The following is a 12,208-nucleotide window of genomic DNA, read 5'->3' as shown; positions in this document are numbered from 1 at the left end:
ATTCCCCACTATATTGCAGTGTCCAGGAACCCAACAAAATTTAATGAATTCAAGTATTTAAATAAAGGTTTCTTGCAATCAAAAATTGCTGTAAGGGCCGCCTGACTATTGACATGTATAGGTAAAGTTGAAAAGAGGGGCGACACAATCGTCACATGTCCTGGTAGCCATACACTTAAGCCAGTATAGGTCTGTTGTGCGCTTTAGACTAAAAAGGTTGTTGAAAGAAAGCCTATTATATTTTAAATTTAGTTGCCGTAACAAATTTTCTTAACTATTTAATTTAATTTACCATGATCCGATTAAGGTCAGGTATGGAGTCGTTCCCTAAATATTGGAATCTAATATTTGAAAATGCTGGGCATTGGCAGAGAAAATTTCCAATGTTTCGTCATCTTCCCCGCATGCCCTGCATATGCTTTGTGCAAATACATCCAATTTTATACAGATGTTCCTGTAGGCTAAGATGCCCCGTCAGGATGCCTATTGCCCCACTAATCTCTTCTTGCTTATTGATAAAAGATTCACTGGATTGTCTAAGTTTACTGTTGCTAATTGAGCCATCTGTATTACAACAGTTTCCAGTCGGCATTTGGGATAGGGATTCGTCTGTCCACGGGTCTCTGGTATGAATTAATATTTCACATGAGGTAGCTAAATTGTTTCAAGTATCCGGTCCTTTACTTATCCACTCGTCCGTTGTTCTTAGTCTTATGGCCGCGACGGCCGCCTATCTATTTGATGTACATATAGAATTTTTTAAAAATCCCTAGTTGGTGCTGTCCTCGTCGCGCCGCAAATCGACATATATAGTCACTAGTTCTGTTATGATATAACAAAGTTCTGGTTCCTACTCGGCTGCCTTCTTGATTGCGAGAATATCCGCCTGAAAAACACTGTAGATGTCATTAAGCTTATATGAGAGTTTACTGATTAGATTATGACAGAATACGACGAAAGGAAATGGACCTACATAGAGGAGGAATGGAATCGCCAGAGGAAATTCTGGCTCTTAGAAGGCAAAATACCAAAACGATTCGTTTGGAAAATGGTCCTACAATCATCAAAAAAATTAATATCGGGATATAGCTTAATATGGGGGCTATGCGAATACGAGGACCATGGACTATTTTTTATCCCATAAAAAAAACTCAGACATAAATTCAATTCCTGCATATGAGTAGTGATCCGTTTGAAAGACAGACTGAGGTGTTTAAATCGTCTTACAATTTTACGCTAATCAAAATTATATCTGTATATTTTGTTGCGTCTTAAGTTATCATTTTGATGATTTATAAAACGAAGTTAAATTATAACCTCCCCCATGTGCAAACTTTAATTTATAACTTTCAATTCGGTTGCTCGGCAAATTCTCAACACCTATGCCAAAACCTATAGAACTAAATATTTTTCGATACAAACTTATTCTCATGGCGAAAAGCATCCTTAACATTGCAATGGTCAGAGACTATTCCAAATCCTTGATCTTCTCTGGACATATTTTCCAGGACGTGATCAAACCAAAAAGAATTGAACATTTCAGATCTAAAGAACTTCGTCTGCCAAATATGATCAGGGCGTAGAAGTAACAGGGACATTGTGGAGCGTACTTTTATCCGAGATCCCAAATTGAATTGGCAGTTGAGATGAGATAGTTTACCAATATTGAAAATTGGCTGTAGAGAGCGCTCCTTAAAAATTGAGATTACTAAAGCAAAATGTTCTTAAACGTCTTTTTTGTATAAGAAAATTCATTGTCTCGCTAGTGCTTGAGAACCCTCGCTAACAAATTTCAATAGAACAAATCATCTGTTTTCAACGAAAATTTTCACAAAGATAGCTGCCAACAACTTCGAAGCTTAAATAATTTCACATTTATTTATACAAATTCATATACATTTAATTTGAAGTATAAAACAATGCCTACTACTGGGACATGCCGAACTTAGGAGCAATTACAAGCTACCCCAATGTGCAGGGTCTTCCAATATTTTGATTTAATTTCATAGTGTGCTGTAAAAGATGAAAACGAGCAACTCAGGAAGATAGGTTATCCCTTTCCCTCGCACGATGTTTTGTGATAGCGGTATGTTTGGGGTGTGGAGTAGAGTATGGGTGCGATTGAAGAGAGTGGACGTGTGTGTGCTGGATCTATGGGCTGTGTTTGGTTAAAACATATAAATCCGGTTTTTGGTGGTTGTTATCGCACCACAATTATCTGCGATTGAATTTCTCCGTTCCATGGAAATGAAACATGGACGTCGCAATGCGTCGCGCACACCGCACCGATAAGCACAAGAACAACTGTGGATATGTGCCGTTAGTCGCAGCTAAGTCGTTGACGGACCAACAAAGCAACGTTAGCATTTGCAAAACAAAAGCGGCACGTTACAAAAATAAAAAAAAAACAAGCAAAATTCCTACATGCAAACTTTAATTCGCAATAACAAAAAAAAAAAAGACAAATCCTCGACGAACACAAGCAAAAAAGGAAATTCGAAGAGAACTGATTTCTCGTACGAAACATAAATTTGCTGTTACTCGTGCGCTTTAATCGTGTGGTTTCGCGTGTTACGCTTTCTCATTTCAACTTACGTTGGCGCGTGAGAGAGAGAGAGCAAATATTCCATATTGACCCTATGAACTTTGTACAGAGTGTGAGTGAAGCACTTTCGTTGTGTTAGTTAACTTGATTTCAGTTCCATCCTAACCAATCTAGTAGAGAAATCGCAACAATTGGAATATACGGATTGGCAGCATTTTGGGTGGGTTCATACACACACACCCGCAACACACCCCACTCAACCCATACCACCACACAAACATCGGTCTCGTTCTACTCTCTTTTTATTGTATTTATTGCAGAGGACAACGCATTAAAGCAGATTCTCTGCTCTCACACAACGAATGGTTCTGATTCCTAACCGTTGTTCGAATCTGGAAACATTGCAGGCAGCAGCTACCCAAAACGTGGGCAGAGCCAAACGAAAGAGGGGTACAAATCGAGGCTGGACAATCGTCAGTCAAGTCAAGTGTTTCAGTCTCAGTCGAGAAATCAGATTCATCCAGAGTTCATTGTGTGTGGCACAGAGTTGCAGCAGCAACAGAAGCAGATGGTGGCCACTAGAACAGTGATTAATTTTACAGTTAGTCCGTAGAAAGATGCCAAAGCAACAATAACCAAAACTGGAAAAGCTCTCCTACTCTTAAAGAGTCAAGTTGGCATTCACACAAAAACAAAAAAATATATATATCTGAATTATAATTTTCAAAGTTCCGACGCGAGTGATAAATCTGGCGAAGAAACACAAGTGCAAAAAAAAAATAAAAACAAACAAAAAGTGATGTTGTCGTAAACCTATATAAATTAAGTTAAAAAAAATAAAGACTGTTTACAAAAAAAATATTAATAATATAAAACAATTAATCCACATTCCCGTAAAAAATTATTTATAACCCTTTACGCCGTACAAAAGACAACATGGATATTAAACCCATAGTTTTAACTTCAAACTCTCAAGCAACAGCGAACAGTAATACTCACACTTCCACGCAACCAAATACAACAGTTTCCTCGAACGTCTCTTCCTCAAACACCACTTCCATTGCATCGACAGCTTCCTCCTATACAAATAGTGCACCCACAACGGCTGCAGCCACCTCGCATCTACCGCTCGACTATAGTCTGGGTAATTTCAAACCTGCCATCGCATCAGATTTCCCTGGACCCTTTGTTAGTAGTGCATCAGCGGCGGCGGCGGTAACACAACCTTCATCGTTACAAATTCGTGATATTAGCGTTTTAACTACAATGGCGGCGACAATACCTTCACCAACACAGCTACTACAGCATCGAGTACACCATCAGATGCATCATCAACAGCAGCCGCACCAGGCGCAACAAAGTCCAACATTAGCGGCGGAAGCTCACAGCCATCAAACAAGTGCCCACGCACAGCAACAAACCGCACAGGATTATCAACCTGTGTCCGCATTTAAAGCGGTGCTGCCAAAAAAGAAAACTACCGACGGTAAGTTCAAAACTGGAATTAGCTTTGTGTGTGTGTGTTAGTATGCGGATGTCGCGTTTAATTGAAGAAATTTAATACAAAATTAAAATTTAATTGTAATAAAATTAAAAGCCTTGGAGTGAAAATAACATCCTATTGGATTGTTGCATTCTTCTGAAATATGATTAAGTGGTATTGGAAAAAAAATATTGGAAATATTCTAAAAAGTATTGCTACAGTTGTTGTGATTTTCAATTTAAGGAAGAAATATTAGAACAATTTGTCTGTGGTATATAAAATAACCAGATAAAAATGTTGATTATTTTGAATATAAGTGTTTTAATTCATTTATTAACTTTTTAAAATCAAATTGTTAACTATATTGAGTTGAAAGTACAATTTGGAGAACGAAGGAAATGTAAGGTTGATAAATTGAAAAAAAGGTGTTAGCATCTATCCCGTATATTCATACTAAAAATTCCTGTGATGCATACATTAATACTTTGTTCCAAACACGTTTTTGCTGACTAGAATGTCGGTGATTTGGCCGGACTGAAGTAGAAAAATACCGATGGACATAAAATGCGATATTTTAGTTCGTGGAAAATGTCGCGAAATGTTCAAAATATCGAAATGCTCGGGCATACATCAAACCATAGTCCCATACGGAAATTCTTTGCTAATCCAAGTTACATCAATATCCATAGGAAAGTGGAATCAAAACCCGCTGTATAAGGGTTGTGCCAAGACGTTGAATAATAAGAAAGATTTTTGAAACATATTAAATATATATTCAGGCCTAATTTCATATCAGAAGACACATGTGGTCAACGTTTCGAAACTTTATCCCAATAAGTTCAACGGACATGACTAGACTGCCTTAGGATTTTATTTCAATGTGTTGAACATAATTATATCGACGATAAGGTTGAGAATCAAAGAGATTTTGGTGCATAATTGCATAAGAAACATCCATTAAGGACCTTATATAAAACTGTGTAGAAATACATATATAGGGTCAGAATTAGTTAGGTTTGAGATTCAAACATCGCTGTTCTATATACGCTGCTTCATCGTCAACGAAACGCGTCGGATAATAGTGGGAATAAATGGTTCATTTCTGGACATATTCAACTTTAACAGAACATGTTTTAAACGTACCTCGCTGATAAGTATCACTTTACTAAATCGCCAAAGCTGAGATAACTTAATATCTGGTAATATTTTGTACAGTTTTTAATGAAAAAATAGATATGATGCGATGAGCACCCTTGGCGATTTTATTGTGATAACGCGGAATTTAAATGTTGTTGGAACACGACTTTCAAAACGCATTGAGTTATTTCGCATGTAGATAGTTAAGAGCGCATTTCAAGCAATAGTCTATTGTTAGCAAATTTAATTTTTTTAATAACTTAGTTCACACAGAAGTTCTCACACTTTTAACATTTCTTAAATGGATTTTTCAAAAATATTTTATTTTGTTCACATTAAACAGGCCTACCTAATACCAAACGTTCGCCTTGGACATATTTCACCACAAAAGTTGAAAACACGAAATTATATGAATGTTACCGAATTATGTCGAACGTATAATTTATCAAAATTTTGACATATTCTACTTTGATAGAACATATTTGTGTTAAAAAAACAGTAATAAGAACTTATATGTGTTCAAATGAAAAAACACATTTTGATTTTTTTAAAGTATTCACAATTCTATTGTTCATATTTGAGTACTTCCGACACACAAAACATGTTGCCTTAGTATATATAAAGAGCATTATTGAATAGAACATTGGGTAATAGGTAGGTCTAATTATAAAGCATAAAAATTTAGAATTTTTAATAAAAATTAACCAAATATTAATCTTTTAATCAAATTTTAAAAACATTGATAGTCAAGGTAAAATCTTACGTGTCCAACAAGGATTCTAAGTCACTGTGCGACAATTAATTATTTTTTATTTTTCTCCGAAATACTCAGACGAAAAAATCACACTTCCATTTACGCTGAATATTTTTACATTTTGTTAAAAAATTATATTGTTTAATTAAATTCTTCGAAGCATAAACCTCAATGTCCCACCTATAACCCGGATTCATTTCCACATTAAAAATCAATCAAATATTCCAATTATTTATTTTGATTTCTAAAACACAACACATATTTTTCATAATTTTTTTTAACTACGCAATTCCCATTAATTGTAACTTTTTTAGAATATTAATTAAAATAAAACAAGTCTCCATTATTGTTGGCTAATATTGTCTCTGACACCAAAATACACAATGGGATAACCATAACCTAAACAAAACAAACCAACAAAATTGAAAAACACAAAATAATCAAATATGACAAGCAGTAGATGGAAGCAACAGCCGTCATATTTCAACACCTGATGATGAATTTCATACATTTATTAAACACAAACAGGCCGCACAATTGTTCGTACCAAACTCCTCTGCTATCTAAAAGCAAGTGACATTTTTCATCTATAACATGGAGGGTAGGCGAGATGAGTCTTTGGACCGGTGATACATTTATGCATTCACGTATAAAAATACCTCAACTCAAATAGAGCACACTCATACAAATGAAAAACCAATGTCAGTTAATTAAAAAAAGATACAGAGGGGGAAATGCGAACATTATATCACTGGCTTGCGCCTCATGTCACTTTTATGTCAAGTACTCTCATCCAGGCGGTACATTCCGCTGTGTTCGTTTATATTTTCACTTGAACCCCGAATACATTAAAGGTATATGAAATACCGCGAAAGATAATGAAAAAAAAAAAATACATCCATGGATGGAAAGGAGACAGGGGCAAAAAATGTTGCAAAATTAATTTGAATAATGCTTGTGATTTTTTCTTCACAGAATTGATATTGTAAAAATTTCTTGATATTAAAAAATTCAGGGAAAACTGTGGTAACGGTGCTCTTAAAATTCACATTTTTGGGCAAATTCTGAAACTTTTTAATGTACATTGTACAAATATAAAATTTAGAAGTATACTAAAATAGATAGGATTTTATCCCTGTGGAAATAAGTTGATTTCAAAACAATTATTGAAAATCCCCTATTTGACATTATGCATATTTGGAAACTTATAAGAATTCAATGTGTGTGTGTATATACATCCTGTAACAATAAGATTGATAATTAAATTTCATAATAATCAAAAATCATTATTAAAAAAATATTTTTTTAAATATTTTCAAAGCCCACTGTGTTTTTAATTTTCCATCACATGCCTCTAAAATACATACAAATGTGCATACAGATGTATATAACCAAAAAAAAAAAAAAAGAACAACGCGAAAAAGAATCCAACCAAAGTGCTAACGATTGCGAGCAGCCAGGAAAAATATTATTCATTTATTCCGTTTGTGTAAAATGAACACAAATCTCCCATGTGGACATAAAAAGGACATTCGAATGGATTTTGTCGGGATTGCAAAAATCCAACGAAATGTGTATATACATATGTGTGTATGTAAATAAATGTAGATATAAAGCATGTGTCTACATACTGTGTGTGTGAATATATATATACAAATATGAAAAAAAGATTTTCCGACATTCTCGTCCCTTTGGAATATGCATGTGAATGTGTTGGAATAAACTTGGCTCCACATAAAACTTGGAACAAAAACCAAAACAGGCAATAAGAAAAAATATTTTCGGAACCACATACAAACATATGTACATTTGCACTTTTGCTATATAAAAATATATGTATGTAAATATTTATAGATAGATTCATGTGTGTGATTTCGTACGTTTTTTTATTGTCCAGACAATCATGTTTAACGGACACGATGAAAACTCCGGAACAAGGACAAGGAAAATAAAAAAAACCGTATCTTGTGTATATATCACAGCTGTGCTAAAAACCAGATACGAAATTTGTTGCTTGCAAAATATTCAATTTCATGTTGAACATTTCACAAGAGTTTTTTATTTTGAATCAAGGCGTCAGCATGATGTTCTGTTAGTGACTCCAACAAAACACCATACATATGTGTGGTGTCCAGTCTTAGTATTTTCAGATTCACACATACTTTTTACATGTGTATGCAGAAAATTTTCCATATGTGATTTCTTCTTGCCCCCGCATTAAGCTTCACGCTAAATGTAAACAAGGATTTATTTTTCGACACTTTTTTTTTTTGGTGTTGAAACTTTTCTTTCTTTCATTGTTCCTTCTTTACTTTTCGTATAACTTCTGTTGTGATATTTGATACTGACATATGAATACCTCCTGTAAGCGGGAAGAAATCTTTTTGGCTTAACACTGAAATGTGATTACTTTTGTAATAATTTTCCTCTTTGCCAGAGAGTTTAGTTTATTGGGTGGGTTGGTGAAATTTGATGAGTCCTTTTGTGTGCATACATTTGGTGATAGCTGCGAAAACAAACGCTTATTTGAGAAGACAGATTTTGTGCAAGTGTCACTTTGTGGAAACACAATAAATATTGACAAGATAACACGGTGACATTCTGAGGTAGAATGTAATTATTTTTGAAATGTACAATGAAAACAATTATGGCTAGGAGGCCCTTTACTAAAGACATTTTTCTTCATAGTTCCCCATTGTCAATACAATTAAATTGATAACAATTTCGCTCATTTTCTCAATAAAGCCATAATCTTACTACTCAAACAAAAAAAAAAAAAAAAAAAAAAAACGACAGTTGTCCCAATTTTGAGTTCTTTCCTTTTTAAATATTTTATTTTAGGCATTTCACACTTGGCTTACTGTACATAAACATCTTCCTCTTATCGCAACTTACACCAGAGCCTATTGGTCTGGTATGGTTGTAATGTTAAATCATATTTCGTTTTCGAGTAGTAGAGAGGTGCGAAAAAAAGTGAGACAGTTTCTATGGCATTGATTTATGAGCACTAAAACAGGGTTGTGAGGTGTTGGCATTAACCCTTCCATATTGTATCCTGGAATCCCTTTTTATCAGAGAATTTTCGATGTTTCTAATCTAGTTTTATGACAAAAACAAATATTAATATCGATGATTTGTTTTTCACTTAACAAATTAAATATTAACATATTTTTCCTTTTAATGGAAATTCTTATGGGCTGGATAATTTTATTTTTTGGATTGTTTGACGAAGACTTAATTTAATATTCTTTGATTTCGTTTTACTTTAAATTTCAAGAGGCTTTTGAGGCGTTCGAACGTACTGGCCACTCCAATATTTGTCTCAAGGTTGGTATTACTTTTTCCCTTCCCACATACCTCCCTCCCACCCGAGTAAAATAAAATGCGGTTAATGGAAAACGTTCAATATTTGTTCATATTTTGACATTAGCCCCATGCATCCGTAATTTCATTTATATGGCTGCAATTTAATATTACTAAAATTATGATTGGTAGAACATATCCCACCATATAACTGTGTCCTCCAATTATTGGCGTTTTGAAGGTCCTAGTTGGTACTTAGTGCTCTCTGACTGAAATACCAAGATTTTACATCAAATTGAATTTAATATAGAAGGAAAATATTTATCCCAAATTTGTAAGGATTATTTCATGTTAAGGACGAAAATATACATTTTTGTTACAACTGAATTTGTAATAATTTGGATTTCTCATTTCAAAATAATACCCACATTTATATAATATAACTTCTACTTTATTGTGAGCAGGGTCTCTCTATATTCTCCCCATTTTTATTGAATTTTTATTTAAATATGTTTTTTTTCCTTTTGTAAGTTAAGTTGCTTTCAATCTATTGCAAATTATATTTATAAATCGACTAAACAAATAGCTTCGTAAAGTTTTCCATTGCATAAACAATTTACATATGGGTTTCATATGTAAATTGATTTTAATTTAAGTTCTAAATATGCAAATCTTACAAATTTCCAAAAAAATGGGAAGACAACACAAATTTGTTCGCCTTAAATTCGAACAAAAATTATTATTATTTTTTATGCAAATATGTATAAATCTGTCATTTAATGTCGACATGTTAAACGTCTGTAAAATATATGCGACAAGACTCCATTAAGATTGAGACGACGCCAGTCCAGTAATTTTTATTGAAAGATGTCTAATGTTGAAAAATCTTATTTTATCTTTGTGTCACAAGAATGAAGAGCAGACGCTTAGCAAATCAAATTAAATTAGTCAAAATTGCTACAATAATACAAATTAATTAATTTCAAGCAGAGATACATACTTACACATACAATATTAAGATATGGGACAATTCATGTAAAAAAGGAAACAACTCAAAAAAAAAAAAAAAAAAAAAAAAAAAAACAACTTAAAACAATATTAATTTGGTTGGGAACTTTTTATACCCTCCATAATGGAAATATAAGACTTGATTATACAGGATGTTAGAGTCATATATGAAATTAATTTTTCCGTAATTATTTACTGCATTTTAATAACATGCTTTTAGATGTTCTCCAGAATTAATCTAATAGAAACCAGTAAGGAAAGGCTAAAAGTAGACCGGACCCGACTTTGATACCCTACACCACTTTGTACATGTTAAACGATTTCTACTAAATTTGCGGAGGCATTTTTTTTTTTTTTGAACCTGTATTCATCAGAATCAATCGTATTTTAGCTGAGGTATTTCTATGCTGTGTCTGATAGTTACCACAAAATATCGTTATTGTGTAGTAGAGTATCTTACGGGTGTGAGGAAGTAAAATACAAAATCGGAGGAAATATATATGGGACCCATAACTACATCTTAAGCGATTTCACAAATTCTATACACTTTCTTCAATTCGGGGTTATATTAACTATTTGGTGCACAATAAATGTGAAATCGGATGAAGACATATATGGGAGCTAAATCTGAACCGATATCGATAAAATTTGGCAAAAGCATTTCTGAGCTATATTTGATATATTTCTCCGAATGTCGTTGTTAAGGAGTGCATATTACGGCTGTGGAGGATAAATTTAACAAATCGGCTTAAAAATATATATATATGAGAGCCATAGCTATATCTGAACCGATTTTCATAAAATTTGACACACGTGTTTCTGGGCTCAAATTGGTCGTATATGCCAAATTCTATCCTATTTGGGCTAATATTCCACATTTGGTGAACAATATAAGATAAACCGGGCGAAAATATATGGGAGCTATATCTACATTTTGACAGATTACCTCCAATTTCAAAAAGGTTCGTCCTTGGCCAATGCGATCTGTATTTCGTTTACAACAAAACATGTACAAACTGGAATGCATAAATCAACTCAGAATGTGATTCTATGCAGATCATCAAAAAGATCCCTTCGTTCTCTGCATTACAAACAAATACACAAAGACAAAAGCTGATGAGTTTAATTGGAAGGTTTCATATGGAATTACCCATATGTATGCATAAATATTTTTTTACGCTGACCAAACGAAAGACTATTCAACATTTATTATGATGAAATCATGACTTTGAATGGAAACATAAACAACTACAAATGATAAATCACACAATGCATAATTACTCTACATCCATCATTAAGAATGACAACGCAGAGACAGACCAAAGGAGAAATTCCAAAAAAAAAAAAAAAAAAATTGTTTACTAAAAATACAACAAGTTTAGGTTGGTACACCTTCCCGAGATTGCGACGAAATACAGTTATTTATCACAAATATTCTTAAATCAACAAAATCCTCTATAACTTGTTTATTTTACAGGGGCTGTAAATTAAAGTAAATCAATGTATTTGCCAAAAATATTTATACACATCAGTGTTCCAATCTTTAGTAGTACTCTCATAAATTATTCGTTAGTTTATGCGTTTTATGACCAACCCATCACCGACCAGCCAGTCAACAATAATCTTGTACTGCCACACTCATACATTCGGGGCTGTATATCACAGTTGAAAATAAACCAAAAAAAAAATAATATTTCAAATACCAGCCAAAGCCAAATACGAACGAAATAATTTTAAATCACACCAATCGATTCGTTAAGCAATTCAATTAATACCATAATAATAATCGACTCATTGTCGTCGTTCACATTATGGAGAACTAAAGCTGGGCACATGATACCACTCGTACCTATCGTGCATAAAAATACACAGAAATTTATTGAACTCACCTTTTTTCCCAAATGCGAAACTCAATAAATATTCATTTGTTGTTTCTGGACATTTGCTGGTTTCTTTGCTTAATGATATTGCTCTTGGT

General features: G+C 33.4%; 1 protein-coding gene across 1 annotated transcript in view; it reads left to right on the top strand.

Annotated features, from left to right (window-relative positions):
• The first annotated feature begins 3,378 nt into the window (after nucleotides 1-3,378).
• Nucleotides 3,379-12,208, top strand: part of LOC101892562 (zinc finger protein sens) — a 31,567-nt gene continuing 22,737 nt past the window's right edge. Inside the window, exon 1 of the mRNA XM_005183821.4 lies at nucleotides 3,379-4,031. Within this exon, the coding sequence (XP_005183878.1) occupies nucleotides 3,482-4,031 (550 nt within the window). The 5' untranslated portion in view covers nucleotides 3,379-3,481. The remainder of the gene's footprint in view (nucleotides 4,032-12,208) is intronic.

This window comes from Musca domestica, unplaced genomic scaffold (assembly GCF_030504385.1).
Source record: "Musca domestica strain aabys unplaced genomic scaffold, Musca_domestica.polishedcontigs.V.1.1 5, whole genome shotgun sequence".
In the NCBI taxonomy this organism is placed as follows: domain Eukaryota; kingdom Metazoa; phylum Arthropoda; class Insecta; order Diptera; family Muscidae; genus Musca; species Musca domestica.
This window is presented reverse-complemented; position numbering and strand designations above follow the sequence as displayed.